The following is a 14,549-nucleotide window of genomic DNA, read 5'->3' on the forward strand; positions in this document are numbered from 1 at the left end:
TCCTTTAAAGTAGTTTTATTTTCTTATAGTTTGTAAAATTATGTCACAGAACTATAATATCATTTTGATGCCTCATTTACATCTGTTGATGTAAATCTATGTAGTCACATTGTTTTGAATCATGAAATAGAATATCACCTACCTGTGTTGACTTTGGTTTTAGTAAACAATTTTCCATTATATTTACTTAAAAAATAACTTGAGGTGAGTGCAAGCTTTTTTTAGCAATACCCAAGGAAAGAGAGTAGTAGCTAGATCTTTATATTTACTTCTTTTGTAATGTTAATTGCTTGTAATATAAGTAAAATTTTCATGAACATGGTATTGGGATCAATATGGATTGCCTACAGAATATAGTTTTGAAAAAACCTCTCAAACTTTTTCATAAAAGAAGAAATAAAAAGATGACATTAAGTAGTGAAAAAAATAAAAGCTGAGCCTTACTTTTTCTATAGATAATTAGGCTACTGCAGTCATATTTCCTGTCTTAAAATAGGAAAATATTCTACTGGATATTACAAAGATGAGCATACATAAACAAGAAAAATGCTAGATTGTCTCTGAGTTATTTTTTTATCACATTGTTCCTTAATCTGATTTTTGTTTGGTTATCTCACCCCCACCCCTTTTAAAACATGCATATTAGTGTGAGAAGTGAATACCACTTTAAATATTGTTTTCACACATTTTATTTGTCCTGTTTTGGTCCCACGATAAGCCAGTAATGCTTTGAGGGACCCGAGTAGGGATTGTTTCTCTTGTATACAGAAGAAATCTAAGGCTCAGAAAAGCTAAATAAATGGCTTGTCCACAGTGGCATAGCTAGAATGGTTGTCACAAGTTGTTTAATTTTATTTATATATTTATATATAAATAAGCTATGCATGAGGACAATTGGACTTGAATCCCAGCCTCAGAATTAAAAAATCAGTGTATTCTTTTCACTCTACCATTCCATCACATAAGGAGAAAATAGAATTACTGTCATTGCTATTTATAAAACTCAGTTAAATTCAGTCATCTCTAACTCAAATGACTTAAAAATGTAGGTTGATGATGTCAACTCCAATGCTAAATTGGGAGCTTTGCTTTCTTAGATTTATTACGAATTTTAGTTTATCTTCTCTGAACCCCATCCCTTTTTTTCTTGCAAGAGTACTTTTCTTCCCATTACTCTGTCCCTTACTTCACAATTGTGTACATGTTGTATCACCTCAGTGAAATGTTGGGTCCTTAAAGAATAAATATATACCCTCACCATGGTTTAGTTTCATTGCTTTTTAATTATTTCTACCCATTTTATGGGTGTGAAGTGGTAAGACAAAATATCAAAGCTGTCATTTTTGGCTTTCATTATTAGTGAAGATTAGCTTTTTAAAAAATTTTAATTACTTCCTCTCTCAAAATGACATGTTTATACTTTTTGACCATTTGTCCATTATATCATGGGAATTACTACTATCACACTTTAACAGTCCTTTATATACCAAGTTTTATCTGTCTGCCATTTATGTTTTCCCTAGTTTTTTATTATATTGTTTTTTCTTTTAAAGAAACTTTATTTTCATGATGTTAAGCCCATCAATTACATACCTAATTGAATGAGTTACCTTCTATTTGTAGAATCTCACCTCCACAATTTTAATAAATATTTTATTCTGTTTTTTTCCCCGTTTTTTAAAAACTAATAATTGGGATTTTTATGTTTAAATTTTCTAGCTGGAATTCACTGGAGTATGTGGTGTAAGATAAAGGTCAAGATCCCTTTCCTAGCAGATTGGAAACAATTTTTCTTGTTTTTAATTGTTACATTTACTTTTAGTTTCAAATTCTCTTCCTCCTTCCCTCACCAAATGAAATGTGGAGAAATATAAAACCCATTATAAAAATATATAGTCTTACCAAAGAATTTTCTGTATTAGCAATGTCCCCCATCCCTTCATCCTCCACAGAAAATAAAAATAAAAATATGCTTGTTTACATTCTTAGTCTGTCAGCTCTCTATCAGAAAGTGAATAGCATGTTTCATTATGTGTCCCTTGGAATTGTGGTTGGTCATTGTGTTGATCAGAGCCGCTTAATCTTTCAAAGTTGATGATCTTTACAATATTGCTATTACTGTATAAATTGTTCTTCTGGTGCTACTCATTTCACTTACCTGAGTTCATATGAGTATTGCCAGATTTTTCTAAAACCATCCTGCTTGTCATTTCTTATTGCACAATAATATCCCATCACAATCATGTACCAAAACTTGTCCAGTCATTCCCCAGTTGATGGGCATCCCTTCAATTTCCAATTCTTTGCCACCACAAAAAAGAGTTGGCGTAAGTATTTTTGTAAGCATAGGTACCTTTTCTTTTTCTTTGCTCTGTTTGAGGTAGAAATCTAGTACTGGGTTTGGCTGGGTTAGAGTGTATACACAGTTTTTATGGCCCCTTGGGCATAGTTCCAAATTGTTCTCCAGAATTGTTGGCTCAACTTACAGATCTACATTGCTGTACCTGTTTTCTCACATCTTATCCAGCAGTTGTCATTTTCTTTTTTAGTCATCTTAACCAATCTGATGAGTGTGTGTTAGTACCTCAGAGTTGTTTTCATTTGTATTTCTCTAATTATTATTGATTTAGAGTATTTTTCATGTGACTATGAGAACTTGAATTTCTTCCTCTGAAAACTGCCTATTCATCAATTAGTAAATGGCTCTTATAAATTTGACTTAGTTCTATGTCTGTCTGTCTGTCTGTTTATATGTGTGTGTGTGTATACACACATATATGTGTGAAATGAGACTTTTATCAGAGAAACTTAATGCAAAGATTTTCCCCCCCAGTTTCATGTTTTTCTTCTAATTTTAGTTGCATTGGTTTTGTTAAGACAAAGTCTTAAAATTTTTATGTAATCAGTTTACCTCCTGTGAACTTCTTAATCCCTTTTTTTGGTCATGAACTCCTGAGCCCTTATCTATAGATCTAACAGATTATTCCATGCTCCCCTGATTTGCTTATGATATAACTCTTTATGTCTAGATTACGTACCCCATTTTGAGCTTATTTTAGTATGTGGTGTGAGATGTTTGTTTATATCTAGTTTCTGCCAGACTACTCTCCAGTTTCCTAACAGTTTTGGTCAAAAAGTGAGTTCTTTCCCCCAGTACCTGGAATCTTTGGGCTTATCAAACAATAGTTAAGTGTTCTCATTTGCTTTTGTGTATCTTGTATCTAATCTGTAACATCTCTTTGATGATTACAACTTTGTAGTATAGTTTGAAATCTGGTACTGCTAGGCCCTTTTCTTTCTTTTTTTAAATTGATTTTTTTGGATATTCTTGACTTTTTATTCCTGAAAAAAAAACCAAAACCCTTTTTCTAGCTTCTAGCTTGAGAAAGTAATTTTTTGGCAATTTGATTGATACGATCTGGTACTGAATGAGTAAATTAATTTAGATAGCATTTTCCTCATTATTATTGGCTCAGCATACCCATGACATTAATATTTCTTCAATTGTTTAGATCTGTATTGGTGCAAAGAGTGTTTTATAATTGTATTCATATGCTTCCTGTCTGTGTTATGGAAAGTAGATTCGTAAGTATTTTATACTGTTTCAGTTATTTAAAATGGAATTTCTCTATCTCATCTTGATGAGCTCTGTTGGTAATATACAGAAATACTTATGATTTGTCATGTATATTTTATATCCTGCAACTTTGCTGAAGTTATTTCTGTTAGTTTTTTAGTTTTCTCTCTAAAGTTTTCCAAGTAAACCATCTGCACAAAGTGATCATTTTGTTTCCACATTGCCCATGTTTCTTCAATTTCTGTTTCTTGTCTTAATGCTATAACTAGGATCTAGTACAGTATTGAATAGTAGTGGTGATAACAAACATCCTTGTTTCACCTCTGATATTATTAGAAAGGCTTCTTTCTAGCTTATCCTCATTAGAAATAATGCTTATTTTTTATTTAGATAGATGCTACTTACCATTTTAAGAAAAGCTTCATTTATTTCTGTATTTTCTAGTGTTCTTAATAGGAATGTTGTGTTTTGTTAACAGCTTTTCCTGCACCTATTAAAATAATCATGATTTTTTTATTGTTTTCATTGTTAATGTGGTTAATATGCTTATAATTTTCCTAATATTAAACCAATCCTGAACTCCTGGTATATAAGTCCAGCCTTTTAATAAGAGTATGATGTTTTTTGATGTGTTGATGTAATCTTGCTAATGTTTTATTTAAAATTGTTGCATCAATATTCATTAGGGAAATTGGCCTATAATTTTCTTTTTCTATTTTGACTCTCCCTGGTTTAGGTATCAAGACCATATTTGTGTCATAGAAGGAATTTGGTAGGACTCTTTTTTTTTTAAACAGTTTATGTAGCATTAGAATTAATTGTTCTTTAAATGTTTAATAGAATTTGTTTATAAATCTGTTTGGTATTGGGGTTTTTTCTTAGAGAGTTAATTTATGGCACATTAAATTTCTTTTTCTAAGATAGTTATTTAAATATTATATTTCCTATTCTGTTAACATGAACAATTCATATTTTTGTAAATATTTTTTCAGTTTCATCTGCATTTTCAGTTTTATTGTCATTTGTGTAAAATAGTTTTCATTTCCTCTTAATTGGCTATGAATTTATCTTTTTCATTTTCAAAACCGGTATTTTAGTTTTCCTTCTTTTTAAAAATCAAATTAGCCAATGATTTTTTTTTCTTAAACTTGTTTTTATTTATTATTTCAATATGTTTTGGTTGGGTAGGGTTTTTTTTTTTCCGATTTTGTAGCTCTCCTTTAGTTTTCAGAATGCCTATTTTGGTGTTTAATTGGAGAAGTTAATTTGTTTTTTAATTAATTGTAATTTAATTAATTTCATTGATTTTTGTTCATTTTTAAAAATTGTATACCCAATTCATTGATCTGACCTTTCCATTATTGAAAAAAGGGGGGGAATATATATATATATATATATATACACATATATATATACACATACATACACATACATACACACACATAATACACATATGTACATACATATACACATACCTCTAAGTACTACTTTGCCTACATCCAACAAATTGTAATATTACCTTTCATGAAATTGTTGCTTTGATTTGTTCTTTCACCAGCTCATTGTTTTTTCTTTTTTTTCTCAATTGCATGTAAAATATTTTTAACATATTTCTTTTTAATTTTGAATTCCAAATTCTCTCCCTTACTTTCTCCCCTTAACCTTCCTTGAGAAAACAAGCAATGTAATATAGGTTATACTTGTGAAGTCATGCAAGAGATTAGCCTTGTTGTAAAAGAAAAGAAAGAAAAAGTATTTTGATCTGCATTTCTGACTCTATCAGTTCTTTCTCTGAAGGTGGCTAGCATTTTTCATTACAAGTCCTTCAGCATTGTCTAGGATCATAGTATTGCTCAGAATAGCTAAGTCATTCACAGTTGATCATTGTAGCGTGCTCCCCTGATTGTGCTCAACTCACTTTGCATCAGTTCATATAAGTCTTCTGAAACCATCCTGCTCATTGTTTCTTACAATCATATACCACAACTTGTTCAGCCATTCCCAATCAATGAGCATCCCCTCAATTTCCAGTTCTTTGCAGCCACAAAAAGAACTACTATAAATATTTTTGTACATATAGGTCCTTTTCCTTTTCCTTGCCTTTCTTTGAGATACAGTCCTAGTATTGATACTACTAGGGTCAAAGGGTATACACAGTTTTATAGCCTTTAGGCATAGTTCTTAATTGTTCCAGAATGATTGGATCTACCAATAGTTCATTAATGTTCCAGTTTTTCCACATCTCCTCTAACATTTGTCTTTTCTTTTTCTGTCATATTAGCCAATCTGATAGGTGTGAGGTGGTATGTCAGAGTTTTTTTAATTTAATTTGTTTTAATCAATGGTGATTTGTTACATTTTTTTTATATGACTATAGATAGCTTTGATTTCTTCATCTGAAAACTGTCTGTTCATATCATTTGGGGATTTACTCACATTCTTATAAATTTGACTCATAGAGTTGAGAAATGAGGTCTTTGTCAAAGAAACTTGCTGTTTTCTACTTTCCTTCTAATCTTGACTGCATTGGTTTTGTTCATGCAAAGCCTTTTTGATTTCATGTATTCAAAATTATCCATTTTTCATCCCATAATCCCTGTCTCTTACTTGGTCATAAATTCTATCTTGTCCATAGGTCTGAAAGGTAAAATTCTCCATTTCCAATTTCCCCTAATTTGCTTATGGTATCAGATTTTATGTTTAAATCATTAACCTATTTTGACTATATCTTGGCATATACTGTAAGCTGTTGGTCTATACCTAGTTTCTCCCCAACAGCTTTCCAGTTGTCTTGGTAAATTTTGTCAAATAGTGAATTCTTATCCCCCAAATTTGGACATTTGGGTTTATCAAATGATAGAATACTATTGTAATTTAGTGGTGTGTATTGTATACCTAATCAGTTGCACAGATCCACTACTGTTTTTTTAGCCAGTACCATATTGTTTTGATGATTGTTGCTTTTGTAATATAATTTGAGATCTGGAATTGCTAGGCCATCTTCCTTCACATTTTTTTCAACTGATTCCTTTGATATTCTTGACCTTTTGTTCTTGCAGATAATTTTTTTTGATCTACAAAATATTTTTTTGTTGATTTGGTATAGTCCTGAATAAGTAAATTGATTTATGTATTTTATTTTTCATATTATATATTGCATTACTGTATATCATAATTATTCATTATATATGTGTAATATAATTACAATATATAATATCTTATTTTATTGTTTGTCCATTTTTATTATATTGTCTCAGCTTACCCATGAGCAATGAGTATTTCTCCAGTTGTTTAGATTTGACTTTATTTGTGTGAAAAGTGTTTTGCAATTGTCTTTATATAGTTCCTAGCTTTATCTAGGCAAACTTGGTAGATACCCAAGTATTTTATGTTGTTTGTAGTTATTTTAAATGGAATTTTTCTTTTTATCTCTTGTTGCTGGACTTTGTTGGTAATATGTTGAAATGTTGATGATTTATATGGATTTATTTTATATCCTGAAGTTGTTAATTGTTTTAATTTGTTTTTTTAGTTAATTCTCTAAGTATGCTGACTGGAAAGTGACAGTTTTGTTTCCTAATGGTCTGTTCTAATTCCTTCAGTTTTTTTTTTTCTTCCTTTATTACCACAGCTAGCATTTCAAGTACAATATTGAATAGTGGTGGTGATAATGGGCTTCCTTGTCTCACCTCTGATCTTATTGGGAAGGCTTCTAGCTTATCCCCATTACAAATAATGCTTGCTGATGGTTTGAGATAGATGCCACTTATCATTTATTCCTATGCTTTCTAGTGTTTTTAGTAGGAATGAGAGTTGTATTTTATCAAAAGCTTTTCTGTATCTATTGGGATTATTATGATTTTTGTTGTTTTGGTTATGGATATGGTCCATTAGGTTTTCCTAATATTGAACCTCTCCTTATTCCTAGCATAAATCCCTGTTCATAATGTATGATCTTTGTGATATATTGCTGTAATCTCCTTGGTATTATTTTATTTAAAGTTTTACATTAATATTCATTAGGGAAATTGGTCTGTAGTTTTTGTTTTCTGTTTTTGCTCTCTCCAGTTTAGTTATCAGCACCATATTTATGTCATAGAAGAAATTTGGTAGGACTCCTTTGCTTTTTTTTTTCCCAAATAGTTTATATGGTATTGAAAATAATTGTTCTTTAAATGTTTGGTTGAATTTACTTGAGAATCCCTCCAAGACCCCTGATGATATTAAAGTTATGAGAGGTGACATATTATGCCCTCCCCAACTAGAAGAACATAAATAGTTTACCCGGTTTCTCACACATTTATCTTTATACGCTCTTTTGGGTTCTTTGTTTGAATGTTATAGAGTCTCTTCTGCTATATTGTTTTCATCAGGAATAACATAGTACCTCTCTTTTTTCCCAATTCTAGGTAGACAATTTTAAACATTCACTTTTTAAAAATTTTTGTTTGTTTTGTTTTGGTTTTTTGGGTTTTTTTTTTTAACCTTCACTTTTTAAAAAATTTGAGTTCCAAATTTTTTTCCCTCCTTCACAATTTGATGTAAGTTATACACATGTGCAGTCAGGCAAAACATTTCTATATTGTTGTGAAGAAGACAGACCAAAAGGGGGAAAAAAGGGAAAAAAAAACTGAAGTGAAAAATAATATGCTTTGATCTGCATTCAGATTCCATCAGTTCTTTCTCTGGAGATGGATTGCATGTTTCATCATGAGCCCTTTGGGATTTTCATGGATTGTTGTATTGCTGAGAATAACTAAATCATTCATAGTTCTTTATCATACAATATTGCTGTTAGGTGGTGCAGTGGATAGAGCACTGACCCTGAAGTTGGAAGGACCTAAGTTCAAACCTCACCTCAGATACTAGCTATGTGACCATGGGCAAGTCACTTAACCCCAATTGCCTTAAAAATATCCAGAGCTGGGGGGAGCTAGGTGTGGTATAGTGGATAAAGCACTGGCCCTGGATTCATGAGGACCTGAGTTCAAATCCAGCCTCAGACACTTGACACTTACTAGCTGTGTGACCCTGGGCAAGTCACCTAACCCTCATTGCCCTGCAATATATACATATACATATATCTTGCCACTGGACCCAGATGGCTCTGAAGGAGAGAGTGAGTCTGGTGACCTTGCAATTCACTGCAATTCGTGATATGATTCTGATGTCATGGTCCTTTTAAGAATGAAGGGCAAATGGGGCAGCTAGGTGGCTCAATGGATAGAGCACCGGCCCTGGATTCAGGAGGACCTGTGTTTGGGTCCAGCCTCGGACACTTGGCACTTGCTAGCTGTGTGACCCTGGGCAAGTCACTTGGCCCCAATTACCTCAACAAAATTTTTTAAAAAAGAAAAAAAAGGGGGCAGCTAGATGGCACAGTGGTTAAAGCACCGGCCCTGGATTCAGGAGGACCTGAGTTCAAATCCGGCCTCAGACACTTGACACTTACTAGCTGTGTGACTCTGGGCAAGTCACTTAACCCCCATTGCCTGCAAAAAGAAAAAAAAGAATGAAGGGCAAACAGCAACAACAATTGCTGTTATTGTTTATAACGTTCTCCTGATTTGACTTGCTTCATTTTGCATCAGTTCATGTAAGTCTCTCCAGATTTTTCCAGTTAGGCTGCTCATCATTTCTTACAGCACAATAGTATTATATTACAATCATATACCACAACTTATTCAGCCATTCCCCAGTTGATGGGCATCCCCTCAATTTCCAGTTCTTTGCCACTACAAAAAGCAATGCTGTATAAATACTTTTGTACAAATAGGTCTAATTCCCTTTTTTAAAAAAATCTCTTTCAGAAACAGGCATAGTGATATTGCTGGATCAAAGTGTATGTACAGTTTTATACCATTTTGGTGTAGTTCCAAATTGTTCCCTAGAATGGTTTTATCAGTTCCCAACTATAGAAACAGTGTGTTAATGTCCCAGTTTTCTCATATACCCTCCAATGTTTATCATATGATTATTATAGATAGCTTTGATTTCTTTGTCTGAAAACTGCCTATTTATATCCCTCGACCATTTATCAATTAGGGAATGACCTGTATCCTTATAAATTTAGCTCAATTCTCTATATAATTGAGAAATGAGGACTTTATCAGAAATACTTGCTGCAAAATTTGTTTCCCAGCAGTCTTTCCTTCTAAACTTTGTTGCATTGGTTTTGTTTGATCCAAACCATTTTAATTTAATATAATCAAAATTATTTACTTTATATCCAGTAATGCTCTCTATCTCTTATTTAGTCACAAATTCTTCTTTTCTCCATAGATCCAACAGGTAAACTATTCCTTGCTCTCCTAATTTGCTTATGGCATCACCCTTTATATCTAAATGAGGTATTCTTTTTTCCCTTTTCTTGGAATATGGTATAAGATGTTGGTCTGTACTTAGGTTTTGCCATACTGTTTTCCAGTTTTCCCAGCAGTTCATAGGAAACCTTTAGGATTCTTTTTTTAAAAATTTGTTCATTCTTCCAACTTACTTTGGACTTTGGACTTTCTTTCGTTCTTTTCATTTCTGGGGAGAGGGGTTTTGTCTTTAACTGTGCTCTTGTCCTTTTATATCTTTCTGCTACTTTGACAACTTAGTCTAGGGTCCGGAAATTTTTCAGTACTTTTTATTTCAGGTCATGTGATCTGGGGGGGGAAGTCTCTTCTTTTCAGTCTTGGTCTGAACTCTGAAAGTTGTGTCTGTTGGCTTTTGTGTAGTTGTGTTAGTAGACTTGCTGGACTCAGTTACTATTAACCTGCTTAGAGGTTCTGCAAGTTCAGAACAAGTAAATTTCAGATTCCTCTTTAGTCTTGGTCTCCTGTTCTAGTTATTACAATGAGGGTTTATGTTCTGAGCCTAAAGGTTATAAATGAGTGATGCTCTCTGCTCCGGGGCTCAGAGCCACATTCTTAATTTTGGAACTGTGATCAACTTAGGCTCACCTCCACTTCCTTTCTACTCTAAATCTGTGACTCAGAACTGGGTAATAAGTAACAGTGCTGCCCCAGTGGCTTCTCTTCTTGCTTGAGCACTACCTATTTCAGAGGTTCTGGGTTCTCTTTCTGCCTTGATGCTTCCTGCCCTGGTGTTTAGTCTTGGCTCTGTCACTGGGCAGTAGAAATCTTCCTTGTCCCTGCTGCTGTGCACTCTTGGCCAGCTCCCACACCAATGTTGCTAGACTTCTGTCTTCCTTAGCTGCCTATGCTGGAAAAATGACTCCCTCTTGTTAAGAATTTCATTATTGTAAAGGTGTGATGGCAAGCTAAGGCAAAAATGCTTCCTCTCACTCAAGTCATCACAACTCTACCCTTGACAACCAATTTTCCAAAGTACATTTCTTAAGTAATGAATTCTTTCATTGTTTTTATTTTCTAAAGGTCTATTAAACACTAATCTTTCATATATAATTATTTGACTCCATCGCCATGTCTGTTCCTTTCCATTGATCTATTATGTATTTTGCCCCATTCCAGGTCCCCCCCCACCACCAAAGTTTTCATAAGAGTCACTTTGTAATGCCAGCAAGGAATAACAATTTCACTAAAAGTCTCTTCATATTTTAATAAATTATAGATGAAAATTCAGGTAGAAAACATTGTCATTTTCCTTATATTAATCCAACCCAACCATACACGTTAGATCTTTCTCTAGTTATTTAGTTCTTCCTTTTATCTTGGTCATTCTGTTTTTACAGTTGTTCTCATATAGGTAAAGTATGTTCTTAGGTAGGTAGAGTAATTATCCAATATTTCAAAAGTTTTATTATTGTTAAATGGGTTTCTATGTGATGTATTCTCTTGTTTCTTATTAATAGTAAATAAAAATGAAGATTATTTTTAATTCATTTTAAATCTTGCAGTTTAGTTGAATTGTTTCCGTGGTTGGCTTTTCTAAATGTACAATTATGAATATCAACAAAGAGTGATATTTTGATCTTTTCCTTCCTGATAACCCTGTCTTATTTCAGTCATTAGATTTCTGTTATTTCAGATGAAAATGGTGAGAGTTGGTATCCCTTATTTGTGCCAGTTTTAGTGGGAATGCTTCTAGTGTTTCTCCTTTGTGTTATTATATTACCCCCTGTTCTAAAGTATATACTTGTATTGAATACAAATTCCCCTTTACCCATTCTTTTTAGTATTTTTATCATTCATGAAAGTTAGATTTTTATCATAGGCTTTTTCCTCCATCCATTGACTTAAGTATATAGATTTTTTTTTAAGTTTTTTTGTTTTGTTTTATTTTGTTTACATTTTTTATGTGGAACTGGAAATTACACAATACTGTTACATCTGATATAAATTTCTTACTCTATTTTTGTATTTTTTGAGTTATATCTTAGATTTTTATATATATATCAATTAGGCAATTTTCCTTATACTTTTTTTAGTCTTCCATCTACTTGATTTCATAATTATACCAGGTTTGCCTCATAAAAAGTATTACCTGTGTAATGCTCCGTAGCTCTCTATGTACTTATGGATAATCACTATTAACTTAGGAATTATTTGTTCTTGAGAAGCTTGAAAGAATTCTGTTGTGAATCTGTATAGGTTAGGTGTTGTTTTATGGGGTAATTACTTAATGACTAGTCTTATTTCTTCCTCTGAGAATTATTAGTCTGTTTGATTTTAATATCCTGTGGTATCAGTTTTGGCAAAAATTTAATTGTTGTGTGATCATTTATTTTCTTTAAATTTTCTAATTTGTTAAATATTAGGAAATACTATACATAGCTGTATTAATCTTGATTTCTTTTGTGATCTCTCCTTTTTCATTTGTAATTTTCTTAATTGTATTTTTACTTTTTTGCTAAATATTTGTTACTTTCATTTTTTTTAAGTCCAGGTTTTATTTATGAATTAATATATTTAATTCTCTAGTCTATTTCTCCTCTAACTTTAATATTCACTAATTTGTTTTATATTGTTTTTTTAAAAAAAGATTTTTGAGTAAAATCTTATTTTATTATTTTTTTATTTTAATGTAGGGATTTGTATAAGAACACTTTCAGTTAAATCCCAGAGGTTTTGATACATAAAATTATTATCATTGTGTTTTAGTTACTCATTTTTCAAGATTTCCTGTTTAACCAAATCATTACCAAGTTTTTAGTTTATGTGCAATTTTATAACTTTTGCCCATGCTCTTTTCATTCATTCAGTTCTAATTTTGTTGCATTTTTATCTGATAATATAGTATGTATAATTGTTGCCTCTTTTTTCTTTGTTCTTTTAGGCAGTGGAAGAATTGTTTAATCTGATGCAATTGTTTGTAGCTCAGAGGCCAGATATGAGAGAGGAGGAGTTAGAAGATATTAAACAATTTAAGAAAACAACTATCAGTTGTTATTTGCGTTGCTTGGATGGTCGCTCCTGCTGGACAACTTTAATAAGGTTAAAAAAAAAGTGTTTTTAATGAAACCAAAATGATCACATCATTCATTTAGTGAGAGCATACATTTAAGTGATTCGTAATTGAAGGTAATGCCTTGAAGTTGTTACCGATTAATAATTTAGCTTGAGAATGTGTAATATCCTTCAAGTTGATGAACTACCAAAAAAGGAATAAATTCATTCATTCCCTTTACCTGAAACATCAGATTTAATATTTATGAAATGTGAAACATTTGTCAAGATAATTGGTTATATTATTAGCTGTTATTATGTTTGTCTTTCAGAAAGTTGAGGTTATTTTACATATTTAGAATCGTAAGTAATTTAGTCATTTGAGAAACAGGTGCGGGGGCAGCTAGGTGGTGCAGGGATAGAGCACCAGCCCTGGATTCAGGAGGATCCGAGTTCAAAGCCAACCTCAGACACTTGACATGTATTATAGCTGTGTGACCCTGGGCAAGTCACTTAACCCTCATTGCCCTGCCCTCCAAAAAAGAGAAATAGGTGCTCTTTCAAATACAAAGCATTTTACTAATGTTTTAATTTGTGATAACAAAACATGAAAACAGAATTTTTTAAATTTATTGCCGGTTAGTGTTTTAGATCGAAATCCTCAAAAAAAAATCTTGCTCATTCTCTTAATATATGTTCAGGCAAGATTTCACAGAATACCATTGTGTAATATTTTTTTCTAAGGCTAACAAAGAATTCTATGTTAGGCAGAAATTTTTTTCTCTAGTTTCTCAAAGGCTTTAATTAATAGCCAATTCAATTTAGATGTATCAGCCTAAGATAAGCAATATTGGCAGACCATTTATTACCCCCAAACTCCAGTGCTTCCTGAGAATAGGCCTGAATCGTAATTGTTAACTATCCCTCCTTGATAATAATTCCTTTGAAGACCTAATGTTTTTGGTTTTTTACTCTCTACACAAGTAGGTTATAATATGCTTTCTTGAACTACTTCTTGATTCACTATGGGTTGGTGGTTTATTCTTCTGCTAGTGGGAGAGAATGTGTAAAGATTTCAAAGTTTAGAAGAAAGTTAATCTGAAAAGATAGTCTTAAAAGTTTGTTCTTAAACCAAATACATCAGGAAAGTGGGAGGCATTGAACTAGGAATGCAGAAACTGCAGATCTTGTTCTTGCTCTCCTGTATCTGAAGTAAGAAAGTTGGATTAGATGATCCACAAGATTCCTTCTGGTCCCCAAATTCTTTGTTTCTCATAATTTTTTCCCTCAGTCTGAACCAGTGGTTTCATCAATCTATGGCAGGGCTTCTTTTTTCACTTTTTCTACTCACAACCCCTTTTCACCTGAGGAATTTTTACACAATCCCAGCTATGTAAATATATAAATTAGGTATACATAACCTTTTATTGTTGCCAAATTTTTCATGACCCCCATATTCACTTATGAGAACCCATATGGGGTTGGCAGATTGGCAACTAGTCCTTTTTATTTTTTTATTTTTTGCAACTAGTCTACAACTGAAGTTGCTTGGGGGCACTGAGGTATTAAGCAGCTTTCTCTTTTTTCTTTTCTTTCTTTCTTTTTTTTTTTTTTTTTTT

General features: G+C 32.2%; 1 protein-coding gene across 4 annotated transcripts in view; it reads left to right on the forward strand.

Annotated features, from left to right (window-relative positions):
- The window catches only part of USP34 (ubiquitin specific peptidase 34), a 313,145-nt gene that overhangs the window by 277,183 nt on the left and 21,413 nt on the right, over positions 1 to 14,549 (forward strand). For 3 of the 4 annotated variants that reach the window (XM_043983440.1, XM_043983444.1, XM_043983443.1), the window contains exons 69-70: positions 4,314 to 4,349; positions 12,821 to 12,978. In XM_043983440.1, the coding sequence (XP_043839375.1) occupies positions 4,314 to 4,349; positions 12,821 to 12,978 (194 nt within the window). The remainder of the gene's footprint in view (positions 1 to 4,313; positions 4,350 to 12,820; positions 12,979 to 14,549) is intronic. The other variant, XM_043983442.1, reaches the window with a different exon arrangement.

Source organism: Dromiciops gliroides, chromosome 2 (genome assembly GCF_019393635.1).
Source record: "Dromiciops gliroides isolate mDroGli1 chromosome 2, mDroGli1.pri, whole genome shotgun sequence".
In the NCBI taxonomy this organism is placed as follows: Eukaryota; Metazoa; Chordata; class Mammalia; order Microbiotheria; family Microbiotheriidae; genus Dromiciops; species Dromiciops gliroides.